We start from the raw sequence: 20,303 nt of genomic DNA, 5'->3' as shown, positions 1-20,303 counted from the left end.
AAGTCTTGATCTGCCATGAAATTAATCTTGAAAATTGAAGTGCTGATTATTAAGAAATGAAGCCAACAGAACCTTCTTCCCCAATGTGTTTATGCAGGTGTGCCATCTGGTGGAGATGTTTCATTTCCTTATGTCAAACCCCAGCGATGGATTTTTATAATTTTAAAATACACACCACGATTCAGCAGCAGGTTTTCAAACTATTGAAAAGACTACATAAAAGATACTGCATACAAGCTAGTTGGATATACAACCAAGGTAGCCTAACAGCAAGGATCTGAACATCTTAACCAACAGTAACTTCTGAAAAATGCTACCTTCAAGTGTAACAGCAATTTATGAGTGATGGAAGCAACCACAAAACATACAGGATCTGGTACAGGTTATTACCTCAGTCTGAAGTCAAATATCCCCAATCTGGAAAGTCGTCGCAATTTTAGGATGAAGGTTTTTGAATCCAACTGTTGAGACACCACAGCCTCTTGACTAACCTGCTACAGACTTCATGAGCACAACTCTAAGAAAGGCATACCATCTGCCCACTATCCTGTTTAACAGCAAACTGTAAATGGATGTCTCAGGAAAATTAAGAACAGGGCAAGCATGCATAATCCTCTTCACTAATCTGTTTCTTTCCCCATTTTCAGCTTAGGAGTTTCTTGGGCTGGATGTAGTTTGCTAGAACTGCAGTAATGCAGGTAAACTGTTAGCATCTGTGTGGTTTTTGCCAATGAGTTCCATACATTGAATTGCACACTACAACCATTGTCTTTGGTTTCTTTTGAAGCTGGCCCCATCTTCATTCTATGCTCCCTCATTCTGGTACCAGGAAGGACAGCAAACAATCAACATCCATTTTTTCCATGCCATTTATGACCTTACAGATCTCTGTAACATATCCCCATTAAAAATTCCTCCTATTACCACATTTTTCTCCAGAATGAGAAGTACTAGTTTACTTAATCCCTAATACAGAAGTTATACCAGAAATTATTACTGATTTCCTTTCCTGCCTTCTCTGAACCTTTAACAATTCTAGCATATAGTTTCTGAGATGAAGAACCAGAACTGCACACAGTATTCAAAAGACGTAGATGATCCAGGCATTTGTACATAATGACATTCTTTGTTCTGTTTTTGTTCCTTTCTAAATAATTTTAACAAAGGATTTCCTTTAACTGCTAAGAGTACTGAGCTGGTATTTTCTTGGAACCATCTACCACTTCTGTAAGTTCAAAGCCCACACTTTGTATGTGAAGATATAATTGAGTTCCGCCTTCCCCCTCCATTTTGTAGCACTTAATATACACTGAATTTCACCTGCCTGCCATTTTACTGCTGAGTCAGTCACTCTCTCCAAAATTATCATTCAGTATCAGCTCTTGTCCCTACTATCCAGAATATCTTTTCATCATCATTATCATCATCAAACTGTGTCACCTCACTGCTTGCCCTCTTTTTCCAAGTCACTTGTGAATACGTTGAACATCACAGGACTGCAGAACTCCACTGGTAACCTCCCTGTTCTGCAAGGACTGATCATATACTCCACTTCTTTTCAATTTTTTAACTTATTTCCACTTATGCTACAGCTATATAGTTTCTTTTAAAATCTTTGGTGATAGACCTCATCAAAAGCTTTTTGGAAATCCAAATATTCTGCATCTTTTGCCAACCAGTTTCAATGGAATTTGAAAGCAAAAGCTGAGCAATTTTCAGTTTCAAACTAAGGATGAGGAATTTGTCAGTGAAAATAGGTCTTGTTTTAATTGTACCATCCAACTGTTTTCATGTGTGCCTTAACCTAGAAAATAAAAAGGTCTATTCTTTAGAAAGCTCAATGCCAGATTAAGACATCTGTGCATTAAAATATCTGTGCTTTCACTATAGGGACCTTTGTTTCAGACCAAATGGAAGCCAAACATAAGATTTTCAGTCCCAGAATTCCAGTGCTGATTTTTCACCACCAGTCTTGGAAGTAAAAAGCAGGAACCTTCTTGCTTCCAGGTAAGAAAAGGATGAGCATACATTCTCTTTGCTATTTCATCTTACATGGTTTAAGATATACAGTGCCTTCCAAAAAATTGCATTTGTAAGGTCTGATCTTTTGTATTAGAAACCCATATGTAATTCAAGATGGCAATATGCCCCATATTGAGTGGGAATCTTACCACACCTGTTCCACTGGAAGTTTCAGAAGCAATTCTGCCACAGACAGGGGGGAAAAAAAGTGTATGTCTAAAATATATAAAGTTAAATGCTTACTTGGCTTTAAATGGGGAATCAGAGACAGCATTTTTTGCTTCCATCAAACTCTCATATTCCTTTGCCCTGGAGGAGAAAATATTCATTATTATTGACTATTGTCTTAAGTGTACAGTATGTAATACGAGTGAGATAATTCTAACCTTTGGGTTTTTTCTATTTCATAGTAACACACAGCATTTCCATCAATTCTGCCCTGTCATAATCCATACTGATATGTGCTGGTTTTGGCTGGGATAGAGTTAATTCTCTTCATAGTAGCTGGTATGGGACTATGTTTTGTATTTGTGCTGGAAACAGTGTTGATAATTCAGGGATGTTTTATTTATTGCTGAGCAGTGCTTACACGGATTCAAGGCCTTTTCTGCTTCTCATACCGCCCCACCAGTGAGTAGGCACGAGAAGTTGGGAGGGGACACAGCCAGGATAGCTGAGCCCAACTGACCAAAAGGATATTCCATACCATATGACGTCATGCTCAGCATATAAAGCTGGGGGATGGACGAAGGGAGGGACATTCGGAGTTATGGCATTTATCTTCCCAAGTAACCATTACACGTGATGGAGCCCTGCTTTCTTGGAGACGGCTGAACACGTGCCTGCCAATGGGAAGTAGCGAATGAATTCCTTGTTTTGCTTTGTTTGTGAGTGTGGCTTTTGCTTTACCTATTAAACTGTCTTTATCTCAACCCATGAGTTTTCTCATTTTACCCTTCCGATTCTCCCCCTACTTCCCACCGCAGGGGGATGAGCAAGCAGCTGTACAGGGCTTAGTTGCCAGCTGGGGTTAAACCACGACATGATGCTTAACTATTGGCCATTAACAATTTATGATTAATATTACTACTTTAGAATAACATCAGTACACAAATGCTGTATTTAAGTTGACTTTCCAAATGGTAGAAAATGGTACGAGTTGTGTATACAACAATGGCAGTAACCTACTGCTTATTATAAAATTATGACATTCATCTAATGAAAATATTAGTAATTTAGACATTATACAGATCAGAAGATCACTACATCACAGAGATTATAATTAACATATAAATAATTTTTATATTTTCAGGTACAGGAGTATTTTTTGTGTAACTAATGGCTGTATTGTAACATAATGAACCTTGTTAGGCATACAGCATAGAAGTAAATACCTCCATGAATGACTGTTTTACTGCTGGAAACAGAAACACAAACCTCTTTAGTCCCTTAAAAGTATTATTTATGCTGGCCATATGCCAAAAAGTAGGAAGAGGGAGACAACTTTTTTCCATTGCTTGTTTTGACTCCAGCCAGCCTGTGCCAACAGGTGAAAATCATGACCAACTCAGCAACCAAAACTGGATTCACAGCGTTAAAAAAGGTTACAGGATTACCAACATACATACACAAAGTAAAACTAATCCAGACACTACAGTGATGCAGAAAAATTCAATTCTCAGAGAGAGCACCCTGTGATGAAGAAACATCCAGCAGGCAGTAAAAGCATTTAGCCCTTAAAAACTTGATCCATTAAAATTGCTCTTTCGATTATTATTCTGAAATGAAGACTTCACAGATGCAACATGGATCTCTAGGGACTTCAGGGAGATCCGCTGTTCAAGCCGCTTGAGGTTGTGTTCTCAGATGAACAAGGGACATCATCATTCATGGCTTGGAAAATTCTTCAAAAAAACCTCTACACACACCTGAAGGAAACTTAACTGACACCTGGGACTAAATGTGTGATTAGATATGTGATCCATCTGTCTCTACCAAGCGCACCCATAACAAGCCCCAGAGGAAAGTGCCAAAAGCCCCTCAGGACAGAAAAGCAGATAAAAAAAAAAATCTGCCTCAGGACAACTTCCACCCATAAAAAGAGTGTTTGCTATTAATTTTCAAGGTGTTCTAAATACTAACTGCTATCAGTTGACATTCTTGCCAACATTACAAATGTCCAATTATTTTTTTCAAATCTAAGATTTTGACAATGGCTTCCAGTGGGAAATGTGTTTCATTGCTGCACTGCAAAAAAAATTATTTAGTAAAGATTTAATTCCTATTATTTCTCCCAGATACATATAATAAACGTTTCTTTATATCTTCTGTTCACCCAAGTGGATCAAGCTTTCCAAAGCTACTCAAGTTTTCCCTTGGCTTGCTTAACATATACAACTTACACTACATGCAAATACTGTTACATTACCGCTAGCTCTGATTTGTGGATCATTAATAAAGCTATTAATCACAACTGAATTTAGTATTAAACATGAAGGTGAGATTCCTTTATTAACCTTTTGCCTTCTTTCCTGCCTCTTAGCCAGAAACAACACATTTCAGCTTTGAGTTTTGTACAGACAAGTCAGTCAAACATGAGTCATCACCTAAAACATCTGTTACTAAATGAACATGACTGGAGTGCTTTAAATCCATTGCAAAACGCATCTCAACTGTATATACTTCCTAGCTTGTAACTACACCTCTATTGCTTGAGGTTACCTTTCATCAAGCCTTCTTTTGCCATGCAGGTACCAAAGTATTCTTCTGCTAGCAGCACATACATGTTAACCTGAGATAATTTACTTAGCTATGTATCAGTTGTTACTATAGCACCAGTTTAATGGCTTAGGGTTATAATTAATAAGGCTAACAAAACTTCTCAACATATCTGATAACCTGTTGATCACAATTTGTCCACTCATTCACCTTTGCCCTTCATTGCTTTGGTATTGTAATAGTGATTTAAGATCTAGAAACTCAGGAGAGCAACGGGAATCTATTTGGATGCAGTTACTTTTTTTTTTTCCCCCCCAAGTTTAAAATATCACAGCTTCCTAGAAACTGAAATGAATGTATAATTTCAAGTTTTGAGGTATAAGGGGGTTTGTTATAACTTTCTTTTTCTAGAGAAAAGGAATAGTTGCAAATATGTACTAAAACATGGTTTGTAGATAATCTAACCCCTGTGAAACTATGTGAATTATCGATATCAAATACTCTTCACCTTCAAACAATCCTCAATAAATTAACTATTATGTACTTTAACTATATAATCCCCCTAAATCTGTAGTTATTTTGAGCAGTAAACTCCCAGCCATCTGGTGGTAGTACTGTCCAGATTGTTGGGCGGAAACATATTAGACATTACCTAAATTATTTAATTTAGTATTTCATTTTGTAATTCAGAGGTTATTGCTTTAATTGCTTTAGCCACATAACTTAAGATAATCCTCTTCCATTTTCTGAACATGGAAAACCTCCTCACCTCACCAGTAATAAGCTTACATGCAGAAACATCCAGGCAGTATTTGTCATTACTATGCCTATTACTATTACTCAAGTGTCAATTACAGTAACTGCAGAAGACTGGCAAGACTTGCATGGCTAAAATTAATTTCCCAAATGGATTTTTTTTTTTCCTCATCAATTTTTTGTTTGAAATTCCATGGAACAATCTTTCCTTCATATCGCTACTGGACATTTTTATTAGTAAGTCTTTTGTGTTAACATTAGACAACTCATGGTGAAATCTTCAATTTAACTCTCAGTTATCTTCAAGGATAGTATCCCATTGAAAAGTTTAGTCACCCTTTAGAACCAAAAACAAGCGTAATGAACATTAATTTCATGTCTGCGAATGTAACTCCTCTTAGATTTTGAAACTTTCACTGTATTTTTCAACAGTATATCACCTTTGTAAAATGATGCCCCTTTATTACTGTTTTAATTATAATTTTTTATGATGAATATGCTGACTCACCCAGCAGTCTGACACGTAAGAATTCGAAATGTTCTGAAAAAGTTTTTCAACTATCAGTGCCAATAACAAATTATTATTAGAGCTTGTATTCCTAGGTCTGACAAATCTTTGACTAAATTCAACAGAAGCAGCTCTTGAGAAAGAATTAAAATTGGACCCAATAACTGCATTAGATCAACAGGTAACATGAATAACTGCACCTTGAGCAATCAGAAACCTGGAAGAATACGTTACCCAGTTTCAACAGTGTGTTCCGATGTGGTGTTCAGATAGTGGATTTGCTCATCCAAAGAAGACAACAATCAGAAACAGTAATACATTGTAAAAGTATTGTGTTTTTGAAGACTAATGTGCCATTATTAGCACTAATGAGTTAATACAACACCTCATTTTTACTGTAGCTCTAAAAATCCATTCAGGTGTTTTCCTCTTATTTGTAAAACTTCTTGCTTAAAAACAAGACAGAGAAAATACGTAACCTTCCGAGAAGTATTTTTAGAGATAAATGCAAAAATAGGTTACCATCTTCAGTTAAGTATTAACCTTAGCTGGGGACTATTCAGCTATAAAGACTGACACTGCCAGTTCATGATATAATGATGTCCTGCATATCACACTGATTTGCAGATGTCACTTTTTAGACTAATAACAAATTGCAGGTCTGACAACTCACTTTCCATTTAAAGATATTTTTAACTTTCTTTTTGTTGTGACAGGCAACAAAAAATGATTAAATTTAGTCATGGGATTTGACACTACAGCAGGCTGACTTCTATTTGTTGATTACTATTGATTTTCTTTGATATTTCATTTAAAAATCAATAGCTAGAAAGAAAAATAGGCATGGTTTACACAAATTTAAACATGCTATTGTATGCTAGAAGAGGCTACAGTTTTGGCAGGGCACTGGCATCCAATTATGAGAAAAGCTCTTAACAGGTGAAACCAAGGGCTCCAGATCGATACTCAGTTTTCTTTCTCAATCAGAGAAAGTGGCCATAAATTAGGCTCATCAGTATTATTTTCAAGACACTCCCAAAGCAAATAATTTAAAATTTTTTTTTCAGCCTTCCACTGCACTCATATTAAAGGACAAAAGGTAAAGTTTAGAACAAAACTTAAAGAAAATAATTAAGAAGAAATTTGTACTACCTGGAGTTCATCCGTGCCTTTAGCTTTTTGGCTTTCTTTTTAGTTTTTTGTTTCTCCTCTCCATCTTTTAATGGTTCCACAGGAACAGAACTCTCAATCACAATATCCACAATGTACTTCTTTAATGACAGGTGCTCCTGCAGAAAATATTGAAATAATATTTAATCTTACAGCATGTGATGGAGACTATAGATTATCTTCCCAGGAGGCAACAGTGGTAAATATTTAACAAAAGGTTAAGAAAATTAAGAAAAAAATTTAAAATAAATTTTGGGAAAGAGATTATTTCACACTGGAGAGAACACATGATGGGTATTTCGTAATAAGGGAGAATAATTATTGAGAGAAGTAAAGGAGAATAAATGTTGTCCCTAATTTTCAAGAAACTGTTACTTAACAAGTATGAACTCCAAGCTGACATCCTCTCTCTTCTCCAAGCTGCCTTTTACAGCCATATGAAACCAATGCCCTGCCCTACCAACACAACTCATTATATTAAATGAACTAATTCTGGTTTATGATTTTAACTCTTCATGAAAATCTAAACTTGTCTTAACTTTAGTTAAAATACATCGAATCTATTCACTACTTAAAATGCTACCATTTATTGATGGGAATATTACTTCTCCTCTCACATTAACAAATTTGCATTTAAGTAAAATACTGGTAAAAACTCAGTTGTTCACAGATGAAACACTTTATGAAATAGTACAGTTTTTATATAATGGCATGCAAAAAAAGTTAACGCAATTACAATGTGATTTTAAATAAACGCTTTTTAAAGATTTTTTTTTTAAATGTTACAAAAAATTTCCTGTTTCCTCAGAGGTACTTTCAGTGAAAGTATAGACTACCACAACACAGTTCAAGGTCTACATTTAAAATAAATATTTATCATTTAGAGATGAATAACCAACAAAGCTATTCCTCTAAAGCTGTTCTCAATTTTGATTGACCTATGCTATCCATGAATGGACATGTAGGTGCTTGTAACAATTCCCATGACCAACAGACTACCCAGAAACTATATACATGCAAACAACCCCCCCCCAAAAAAACAGAACCAAACAAACCCTCCCAACCCCTCCCAGCTGCTAAACTGTTGAGTACCTTATTTTTCCTGAGTTCCTCAAGTTAGAAATTTACTCAAAGTACTCTACGCAGCAAGTTAGATTTCAACAACCAAGAAGGATTTCTACCCAAGTGCCCCTTTCTAAACTTAATTTTCAATTTAAATGTGCATTACTGAATTTCACCTCTTCTGAACTATCAATGTACTTCAGACCCTTGCCAGTGCAAGAAACTTAAACAAGTTTAATCAACACAATTTTAAAAGCAACCCGCTTAAACCACTACAATGCCCACAATTAGTCTACTTTGGTTAAAAAAATGTGTAACCTGATGTTCTGCATGATACTGCAATGCCCTTCTACAATAATAAAAGACTAACAGACACATTCACACTATCGAAATCTCTCACACAAACACCTCAAAGCAACAAGTGGACACCGTATGTCCATACTGCGTTATGACTGCTTGTACTACTGGGCTACAGCAGCCAACTGTTCATTTTTACAAATAACAACAAACAACTACTTCAATGCCATTTATTAGAATATATTTACCCCATTTTTAATATACTGAGGCTTATATTTTTATTCTTACAGAATACAGAACACATTATTAAGTATAGGTCACCATTGCTTATTAGGATAATTTATCTTTGAAAATCATTAGTGCCACAATCAGATGTGGTTATTCCTTCCTTGGTAAGTATCCTCAAAATTCAAAGTAAAAGGTGAAGAGTTAAAAAATTTATAGATAGTATTTTCCAGAAAACAACCTATATTTTCTTTCACTGATTCAGGAAAATCTTATGCTTGTTGAAAACAAAATAAATCACTGTGAAATTTCCTGGAAAAAGACCATTTAGTTTTTGTAAAGCACTGCTGCCTGATATAACCTAGCAATATATATTTGGTCAAAATAGTAATTGAAATTTCTATCTTAAATCATATGAATGCAAAATGAATACTGATTTAATATTAGACATAAGAAATCAAGCATAACAATCTAAGCAAACTGTAAAAGTAACACTAACTTTGCTACACCGCCTACCCTGCGTAACTCCCAGTTACACCTGAACATTTTTTCCTTGATGTATTGTCCAAGTTGTTTAAACCATGGATACTGCCATAACCATATGTAACACAACTGTAACAACTTTTGTAAGTATTTCCCCCCCTGCCCTTAATATTATCCATTTAATTTTAACAAGAAGCGTGTAAAAGAAAACTTCCTTAAGGTATCTCAAAAGGCTGTCCCCTTTGAGTACGATTCAGTAGTACAAGACTAGCAAAATATCCCAGTTTTTGATGAGTTAGTTCTTAACCAATCTGCAGTAGCATAGAACATAAACCATCCCAGTGCGGGTTATGACACCCCAGTTCATTTTTGTCTCCTCAGAGAGATGTATCCCTCAACACCCACTTAAAAATAGCTTTTCCCTTAAACTTGCTTTTAATAAACAGAAACCTGGTCATAAGGCTGAATGAAACTTCACAGGAAACTGATGGTTTTGAGTTTTTCAGTGTTAAGAAAAGAAAGGACTTCCTCAGAACAGACTATGACACTACTCCTGCCTTGCTACCAAGTTTCAGGGTAATTAACCTTTTGTGGATGCTCAGTTATTAAAAAAAAAAAAAAAATATTTCAGTAGGATTTGATATGTACATCCCTGCTTTCTAAACTGAACTAGTACACCATAGCACTGTAATCTGCCATTAGTTTACCTCTGTCTCATGAGTGAGATGAAGCACTGGTAATACACAAAACTAACAAGGACTATTACTATAGTTCTGTATCTTTGTTCAACAGTGAAACTGGTTTTTTGGTTCATCAGATCTTCAGACTACTTACTATATCCTTCAAAGTGACAGCAGAGCAAAATGAAGTTAATGCTGCACTTTGAAATGGACACCACCTTACAAAAGGGGCAGAACATCTCCAGCCAGATGCAGTCAGCCCGCTGCTTTCCTGCTGCATGACAGCCACTGCAAACATGCTATCAAGACTTCTGCTAGGCAGAAACGAGAGACACAAAGCCTTGTATCCCCTTAGCAGACACTCATCTCTCTTTCCTAATCTTACCTCTGGCTTAGCAGATGACTCAAAGAGAACTACAGGGTTCAACAAGCACATTCATTTATCAGCCTGTGAGGGCTAAAAAAGGTCTTGCTGTCAATAGCACACAGGATGGTTACAAACCATTTTGTTCATATGAACTCAAGCAGCTTCGTGACCGATGTTTCTCAGAGTTCTCAGCTTTCACATGTGGCAGTTTGGATTAATATCAGGCTTCATACATACAGCTCATTAAAGTAAGACTAGAGTAGTAATACCTCATGTCAGAAAAACAATCACTTTTTGAAGGTACAGATCAAAGCGTAGGATTATCACGGTAGGCAGATCTACACCATTCAGGTGTGAAACAAGTATAACTAATAGCTTGGTGTTGAATGACAACTCACATCTGAAGATAGCTGCTGCTGTATTATGCTTCAGAGCAGCGTAAAAATATTTATTCCCGTGTTTTATTAAGCTCCTACCAGTTATCTCAAAAAAGAAGTTTTTGAATCCACTGAGTTGCACTGAAGTACAGTATGTCCAATCCTTTAACTAAATTAATGAGTAATTTTACCTGCACAACCATTAGTTGGGCAGGTTAACATACCATAAAAGTAACTGCCATAAGTGTATGAAAGTGAGTGAAGCCAGTGCAGTGTTTAGAAAGCAAACTTTTGCCATCCTCTTAATGCTTTTATTTAAGCAATAAGGAAACTATTCAATTTCAGGGTTTTTTTGTTTCTAAGAAAGGTAATGCAGAATGACTGGGTAATCTAGTCACTTCCTCCTGAAAGCCTTTTACTTTTTTTAATTATTATTTTTATATAAGTAAATGTTAAATGCAGAAGGAATTTCTGAGACTAATTTACCCTCTCCATAAAGGCATTCTGGGTTTGTTTTCATGACAACGTGAAGGAACATTACTGGCCTGATTCTGCGCTATGTTGAGGACATTCTGACCCCAAACCCTCAGATATTAGTGAACCACCACGTCTTTGGAGAATTTAGGCCATTATAAATGCAAAGCATTATTAAGTAAAGGCTCTTTTCTAAGGAAAGCTTCTGTTATTAAGAACTGTACTCACACCTACCAAAAACGTTCATTGCTGTTTCAGTTTCTACACCAGCAACGTCAGTTTTAGCTGCACAATTTCTCTAAAACGTTGTTTTAAAGATTTATGTATAACTTAGCAATTTTGCTGGTTTTGTCCTAACAGATTACTTTTTATCTCAGGGTTAAAATAGAACCAGCTATGATGGTCATTACATATCAGATTTCTGCCATCATTTTTCATACTTGATAACTCATGCTCTAAGTTGCACAGCTGAGATCAACTATGTCACAAAATAAAGTATCAACTTTCATGAAGATGGCAGAATCTGTGCCACAAAAAGCAGTTAGTCTGTAATATATTGTGATGCACAGCTGCAAAATATGGAAACAAGAACTGAATGCTGATATATTTCTTCATGATCATCTGTATATATTCCTCTATATGTACTCATATGGTGATGGATCAGTGATGCATATGCATTAGAGTAGAAATACTCCTATTTCTCTCCAGTGTTATTTACACGCATTCACCAAAACTAAAGGTTATTTTCAAAAATCACAAGGTATACTGTACCTGTTTCTCAGAGGGAGACTGTATCTAGCTGAAAAAGCTTATGAGACATAAAAGTAACCTGGTAAATATATACAATTTGATATTTGATGGCATTCTGTATAGACACGTTGGTTATCTGACATAGCTATACAGAACTCTAATAATTTTTATATAACACTAAAGTAATTTTTAAAACAATCAAAATAATTTCCCGTAAAAGTTTTGATACTTCTATCTACAAGCAAGGTGATAAACTAACATTAAATGCACATATAAAACCGCAGCCACCACAAAGCAGACAAGATAGAAATTAGATTATTTACAAAAAATGTCTTTGCTTTTCTTCTCTTGTCCCTCCACCCTCAACTGTTCTTTTAGTCACTGAGAATCCTGAAACTTTCCAAATGCAACACGAGCCTCATCTACAAACTACATGAGGAATCAAGTTGCCAAAACCATTATAGCTAAAACTAATAAGGTCACCCATGAAGTCACGTTCTTGTTGGTTATTGCCTAGTCCCATTCAACTGCCTGAAACAGAAAAACTACCCAGTTCATTTTATATTTTGAAGTTGATAATTTTAGTTGACTATGTACTTATAACCAAGTTTTTCTCCATACAATGAATTACACCCCTTTTCTTACATGACATGTTTATATTGCAAGGATTACAGCATTACTATCAATACTCTCTGAAATAAAGTAAAACTTTCAGACTCCAGAACAAACATAATTGCAAAATTTTTCCCTCAGAAGTGTAGCAAATACTACAAAATACTGAAATGCTATACAGTTGAGTACACTCCACTTGAGTTTGGAGGAGGAAAACCATACCATAAATGGGATTCTGAACCTTGGTAATCTATATAAAATACAACAGCTGGAGAATAAATTTCCTAATGGACACCCTCTTCACACAATACCCATTCACAAGACCAATACTCTTGACTAGCTCTCCCCATTTAATGTCCTGATTACACCAACAACATCGACGTATCTGAGCTTGACAGATGAAACGTTGGATATGTAAGTATTTATCAAACCAGAACACAATGGCAAAATTATTTTCTTACCCAATCTCTTTGACTGTGGCACTTTTGGCTCTCTGTATTACATATTAGCTACTATTCATTTCACTACTCAGCAAATATTTATAGTAACATTATTAAATCGTGATGTAAAGTGTGCCAAACAGAATTCTTCCTAACTAAATTTCCTCATTCTAAAATTAGGAGTGAGCTTAACACAAATACTTATTTCCCTTTCCTCTCTTTTTAAGTAAGCGTTGCCTTTTTATGAATTCTGCTGGGGCAAGATTGCACAGGTAGGACAATATTGCAGTAAAGCATCTGTATTTGCTCAAGCTGAGAAGAAAATCACAGCCTGGCATTTGTTGCTGTAGGGCAGTCATAACTTAAGATCCTCTGTTCTCTTGTGTGCACGTTGCTCCTTGCTGGCTCTCGTGAAGCACAATATTCCTCCCAATATTTAGTGGTAACAGCCTGGGAAGGAAAGCTCTGAAAATCCTCCGGTCTGAAGCCAGTCAGTCGCTGGCAGGAGTGGCCAGGATCATCACCTAGTATATCAAGTATTTTCTGCCGTTTCTATAAGCTCTGGAGGGTCCTGTGCTACCAACAAAGCAGCACTGGAGTGAAATCCTACTGTCTAAGCAAAAGGCATGTAAAGGCCTGACCTTTCCAATGTATAGTCTGTTTTATACAGAGTGTGACACAGTGCTTAATTAGCTGTGTTTCCATTATGTATAAACTAACCAATTCATATAAGTGGAAAACCCTTCCGGCTATTGGACTTTCACCCAAAAAACTGTGCCAAAATGACCTTCTTGGAATCTGAAAAGTTTATAGGTTTTTTTTCTCTATTATTTTTCATTTTCATTCCTTTCTGTATTTTTGGATTCTGGCCAGAACTGAAGCAGAAGTGCCAGAATACCGTAAGACTGGTTATTCTTATTATTTTTGTATTCTTTCCAACCTTGAATCCCCCAAGTTTGGAAAGAAAAGGCATTCTTATAAGTCTTCTAACCCAATTCTGCAGACCAAGGCAACTTGAAAAATAACTGACTCTAGCTATTTGTCTAAATTCGATCTTCAGAACTTCCAAACACTTGTTTTTACTTGCCCTCTCGTATCAGCATTAAAATAATAAGCATGAGGAAGATTATAAAGAAATACTTGTAGTAAACTTATATCACATCATAATTGCTGTTATTCATTTACCATTTTAATAAAAAAAAAATCAACAGCAATCTGAGTATTTTGTATAAACGTAAGGTACATAAGGAATATATTCTAGCAAATCAATAGGCAACTATTCTGAAGCTTACATATATCTTTTGGATTAACATCTTTACCTGTTTCAAAATAAACAGTATCCTGTAACTGCAGAAAATAATTTAAAAATGTTTTCGATATTTATTACCAATGTCAGAAATAACAGTTTCTTACTTGTATATAATCACTTAAAGAATGTATTTGCCAAATTTTGAAGAGGTTTTTAAGGTTCAATTCTAAATCATCTTACCACAGAAGTATTTGTTCATGATTTTTACGTTTCAACAAAACTCCTCAGTATTTTATTTTTTTCCTCATAGCCTAGGACAATATTTAATATGGAAAACAGATGCCGAAGCAGACTGAGTCAAATGCAAAACTCAATATTCAACATTATAACCAATCACAGCTTGAAACAAATGGTCATTAATGCTTAATCATAAAGACATCAAATGTTTGTGATCAAATATGGTTATAATACCACAAGTGATGATCCACTCCAAAATATGGTGAAGATTCAAAATAAGGAACGTATTTACCTGTTACCATTAATAAGAGTTATTATAAGTGCTTCTTATGTGAAGAAACAGGTTATAAAAATAAAGTAATGAATATTCAAATATTATTTTCTCAAAATCAAGATTTTAATTATTCACATTTCGATGCTAGAATGTACTTTAGAAGATGAATGTAGAGCATTAAAAACCTTTTATTATTCATTTAAAACTGAAGACTGACCTTTCATTGTAAAAGTAGTTTTTCCCTCACTACTTCTATTTAATTAAGATTAAGTTTTTTAAATGAGGGACTAATACTGCATTTTAGCATGTCCAAACTAAATACTATTTTTACTGCTAATACCAACTGCACTTTTAGTCACCTTGCTTGTCCATAAATTCAATGATACGACAGCCTGACACTAAGATAAATAGCAAATAATATTCTTAATAGTAGGTTCAGATATTTCTTGGGATTTTTAGTATCATTCCCTTTCCCACTTGTCACTCCAAAATGTGGGAACAGAAGGCAAAGTAAAGCTGTTTCTTCCACGAGAATGAGAATTCTGCATACTGGACATGGAAAGCATCACTCTGCAGATTAGGGAAAAAAGTTGGACAGCACTGACATTATCATGTGGCTGCAAGGGCAAGCAAGAGAAAGAGGCAAATGAGAGTGCAGTTGCCCCTGCCAGCAGTAGTTTTTCTTACTGGCTGTGAACATTCAAGATATCTAAGCCAAAAGGAGGAAGGGTGCAGCTGTTGGCAATGATCTATCACAATTAAAAACACAGCCAATAAACAATTAATCATGTACATTTTTGCCAAGAAAAACAACACTATAATATATTAAAGGTAAGAAGCTACTGCTCCACAAAGTACAAAAAACTAGAATAGATGTATAGAGTACCGAGAGACCTTCTGCAAACTGCATCACGGATTAAACTTTATAATTACATGATTGCTCATGACAGCTTCTTCTAGGACAAATGTATGCACAGCAGAATTACAAAGCCAGAGTTCCTGTGCTGAAAGGACCACAGGTATCCAACAGGTATGAAACATCCATGAACAAAAATGGACCACAGATGCTTGGCCTAATTCCATTCCTCCAGCCCCTCTCTAAAAAAATCCTCCCTTCCTCAGGAAAAAAAAACCCCCAAAACAAAAAAACAAAAAGAACAAACAAGTAAAGCAAACTGAACCAGAACCTGAGGCTTTATTGGGATAGGGAGCTCTTGTCTGCAGGTGATTTACACATTGCTTCTGCTGAGCAAGAGAAGAAAAATAGGCTACTGCTGGAAAACTATAATCAGACACAAAAAAAAAAAAAAAAAAAAAAAGAATTTACGATGAAGTCTATATTCTGTAACTCTGTGGATAAAAGAAAGAGGAATATTGTTCAACATATGACCAAACCATATGCACCACTGTTTTACCCAGAAATGACTTACGTATTGTATACCACCAGAGCTGAGTCAAGATGATGATCATCTCCTTGTACTGTAATGGTCATAACTAATCATTCAAATGTTCAAAAGAGACGGGAGTGCAAACATACACCAGAATAAGACCAAGGCTGCAAACGTTAGGCACACAGAGTTCATAGTCGAAAAAAAAAATCAGACTAACATGAAAGCTTTAGTCCAGAGCCTTGAATAGTCAAACACAAGAGAGCTTAAAACTGAATGCTAAGGACTTTCATTACTTAGCGTGAACCTCAAAATAAATAAAGATGGCTAAAACCACAGTTGTCAACACAATACCCTGGACTTCAGGAGAGCAGACTTTGGCCTCTTCAGGGATCTGCTTGGTACAGTACCACGGGATAAAGCCCTGGAGGGAAGAGGGGCCCAAGAAAGCTGGTTAATATTCAAGGATCACCTCCTCCAAGCTCAGGAGGGATGCATCCCAACAAAGAGGAAGTCAGGCAAAAACGCCAGGAGGCCTGCATGGAGGAACCAGGAGCTCCTGGACAAACTCAAACACAAAAAGGAAGCCTGCAGAGGGTGGAAGCAAGGACAGGTAGTCCGGGAGGAATACAGAGAAATTGTCTGAGCAGCCAGGGATCAGGTTAGGAAAGCCAAAGCCCTGATAGAACTAAATCTGGCCAGGGACGTCAAGGGCAACAAGAAAAGCTTCTATAGGTATGTCAGTGATAAAAGGAAGACTAGGGAAAATGGGGTCCTCTCCGGAAGGAAGCAGAGGACCTGGTTACCTGGGACATGGAGAAGGGTGAGGTACTCAATGACTGTTTTGCCTCAGTCTTCCCTGGCAAGTGCTCCAGCCACGCTGCCCAGGATGCAGAAGGCAAAGGCAGGGACTGGGAGAATGAAGAGCTGCCCGCCATAGTGGAAGATCAGGTTCGAGACCACCTAGGGAACCTGAAGGTACGCAAGTCCACAGGACCTGATGAGGTGCATCCACGGGTCCTGAGGGAACTGGCGGATGAAGCGGCTAAGCCACTATCCATCGTATTTGAGAAGTCGTGGCAGTCCGGGGAGGTTCCCACTGACTGGAAAAGGGGAAACATAACACTCATTTTTAAAAAGGGAAAAAAGGAAGACCCGGGGAACTACGGGCCAGTCAGTCTCACCTCTGTGCCTGGCAAGATCATGGAGCAGATCCTCCTGGAAACTCTGCTAAGACACATGGAAAATAAGGAGGTGATTGGCAACAGCCTACATGGCTTCACTAAGGGTGAATCCTGCCTGACAAATCTGGTGGCCTTCTACGACGGGGTTACAGTGTTGGTGGATTAGGGAAGAGCAACTGATGTCATCTACCTGGACTTGTACAAAGCATTTGACACTGTCCTGCACAACGTCCTGGTCTCTAAATTGGAGAGACATGGATTGGACGGATGGACCACTCGGTGGATAAGGAATTGTCTGGATGGTCGCACTCAAAGAGTTGCGGTCAACAGCCCACTGTCCGAGTGGAGACCAGTGACGAGTGGCATTCCTCAGGGGTCAGTACTGGGACCGGCGCTGTTTAACATCTTTGTCGGCGACATGGACAGTGGGATTGAGCGCACCCTTGGCAAGTTTGCTGATGACACCCAGCTGTGTGGTGCAGCTGATAGACAGGAGGGAAGGGATGCCATCCAGAGGGACCTCGACAGGCTTCAGAGGTGGGCCTGTGCAAACCTCATGAAGTTCAACAAGGCCAACTGCAAGGTCCTGCACATTAGTTGGGGCGATCCCAAGCACAAAGTTATATATAATTTAATCTTAATGAAAATTAAAATTCAGTGAATTAAAAAAATAATAATTAGCAAAGTCCAGGCATCACCATGTCTCTACACAAGAAAGCTCCTTGTAAATACAGAAGAAAAAGAACAAAGGCCAGGCATGAAAACATTCCCACATCTATTTCCCTCAGTAATTTCCTCTGAAAGCAATAATGGAAGCAACACACAACTTTGAGAAAACAGCTCGATTTCTTAAAGAAAAACAACCTCTCGCCCCTAAAAAGCTTTTAGAAATTCAAACTCATACGAACATCAACTTTGCTTGTGTGCTGTGCTAGCTATAAACCTTACATGGCTGGAACAGAACTTGTACCAGCACAACTCTGCTTTCTCAGGCAGCCTCTCACCACATCCTGGCAAAAGCGCAATCCTGCCAGTGGAGTAGTGTCTGTACCAGGGGAACTTGCCAGCACAGTTATGCACATTGTAAATCAGACCCTGCTACAATCTAGACAGACCTATGGCAGAAAAGGCTTGCACTGCAACCCCAGCCAACCTGACAACCCACACTACAGAGTAAGCTTTAGTCACCAACTACCTGTTTTTTTTTAAAAAGGAATGTGGGTGGGCTCAACCAACCACGTCTTTCTATAAATCCTCACATTTTAATGCTGTCAATCTTCAGGCAACAACAATCTCTTTGCTCCATCATGGGATTATATTTTCATTTGATCTAAATACACCTCTAAGAAGTTCTTTGTTTCATTTATATCATGACAACAGAGTCAGTTTTCTTCCCTGACAAAAAATGCACTTTTTTCACATACGCAAAGGTTCATTAATATTCCTCCATCCTGCTTTGGAATACATAAAATTCTAGCATGCACCTTAGAGAAACTAACCAAACCCCTGCCAAATTATCTATTTCATATGTTTTTTAGAAGTACTTTTCACTTATTAGAAACATTCATAGACTGCATAGAATTACATGATTTATACTCTAAAAGTGCCTTTAAACCATGGTATTTAAATGACAGGAGATACAGACAAGAGATAGGACAATGGTTCAAAAGAAGCAAGCTGTAAGGATTACTGATGTTATGTGTATTTCTCAAAGCAAACTAGGATAGACAAGAAAGGCAAAGAAAAAAGGGAAAGCAGAGGAGCATAAAAATGAATAAATAATCTAGGAGCTACAGGTGGGAGCAAACGCCTACAAGGTCCTTGCAGAAACTCCTCAGTCTAATGAAATCACCGTGTGCTGTCCTATGGCTTTCAGCAGGCCCCTTTTCAGTGATGGCCTTTAAGTCAAAAGCCCTTTGTGTCACACAGATTTTGATTCAGCAAAACAGTTGGTCATACCTTCAAACATACTAATTGAGTCCAGTTAAGTCAATGAAACCAAACTGCATATATTGTTTATGTCTTTTGCTGAACTGAAAGTAATATGAATATTAAGAGAGGGGACAGGAAATCAATAGCATAGAAATAGCAACGTAAAAAGAAGGTAAAGCTGTAAGTTTGATGGAAGAAGACACGCCAGAGAGAGAAAATGTAGACAGAACATTGTTACTGTGCTGTGAAAGATGTGAAACGATGCGGGACAGTGATAGCATTGCAAGTTTCAGAAATATAATGAAGGAAAGATGACTTTTAGTCTGAAGCCTACCCTGCTGAAAGAGTTTTGCCATCTACATGAATGAATGTATTTATAAGAGACCGGACAAAAGAAAAGTTGACCACTGTTTCAAAATCAATAGATTTTTGCTTTAAGAGAAATCTACGTCCTTTTCAGCTGGAGACTAATAAACACCCAAATGAAGAAAACCCAAAAAGCTGAGATGAAATGAAGCTGTCATACAATCTTAGAAATAACTTCATGCTTTTGCATTTTTAGTATCTTCATTCATAACAAAACTATCTTCTTTGAGAGTTTCACCAAATATATCACATCTACAAGTGAATTAATCTTATTGATGATCTAATACTAGCTGTCAGCTCTTGCACAATATGTGCTGGAATTAAGCACAATATATGCTTAATTCCAGAACAATGGAAAACTGCTCCAACATGAAATCTACTTTCATCTCTGAAAATGTTTGTAAAATACAAAACCTATAGATTCTATAGCAAAGGCAAAAAACCTAGAATATAATAGTTTCTTTTTATACCTGGCAAGATTAACTACTAGCATCCACCTGGCCCAGAGAAATTAGTGCCAATGATCATTCAGTACAGCTTTTACCTTTTTGCTTACAGTCAAATCAACCAACAAAAATCCTTACTGTATGAAAACATATTATATAATCACTTACTTAAATCAGTTTCCAAAGTCTTAAGAAGATACTTAAATCTTTCCTTCTGTGATACCAATACAGTCAAAATAAACATATTTCAAGTCTTTCTGTGATTTCTCAAGTAATAAAGAAATTC

At 36.8% G+C, this 20,303-nt stretch overlaps 1 protein-coding gene across 7 annotated transcripts in view; it reads right to left on the bottom strand.

Annotated features, from left to right (window-relative positions):
- SCAPER (S-phase cyclin A associated protein in the ER) overlaps window positions 1–20,303 on the bottom strand; it is a 170,930-nt gene that overhangs the window by 84,835 nt on the left and 65,792 nt on the right. For all 7 annotated transcript variants that reach the window (XM_030013421.2, XM_030013418.2, XM_030013419.2 and 4 more), the window contains 2 exons: window positions 7,157–7,293; window positions 2,266–2,331 (listed from right to left, as the gene is read on the bottom strand). In XM_030013421.2, the coding sequence (XP_029869281.1) occupies window positions 2,266–2,331; window positions 7,157–7,293 (203 nt within the window). The remainder of the gene's footprint in view (window positions 1–2,265; window positions 2,332–7,156; window positions 7,294–20,303) is intronic.

Source organism: Aquila chrysaetos, chromosome 5 (genome assembly GCF_900496995.4).
Source record: "Aquila chrysaetos chrysaetos chromosome 5, bAquChr1.4, whole genome shotgun sequence".
Lineage (NCBI taxonomy): Eukaryota > Metazoa > Chordata > Aves > Accipitriformes > Accipitridae > Aquila > Aquila chrysaetos.
This window is presented reverse-complemented; position numbering and strand designations above follow the sequence as displayed.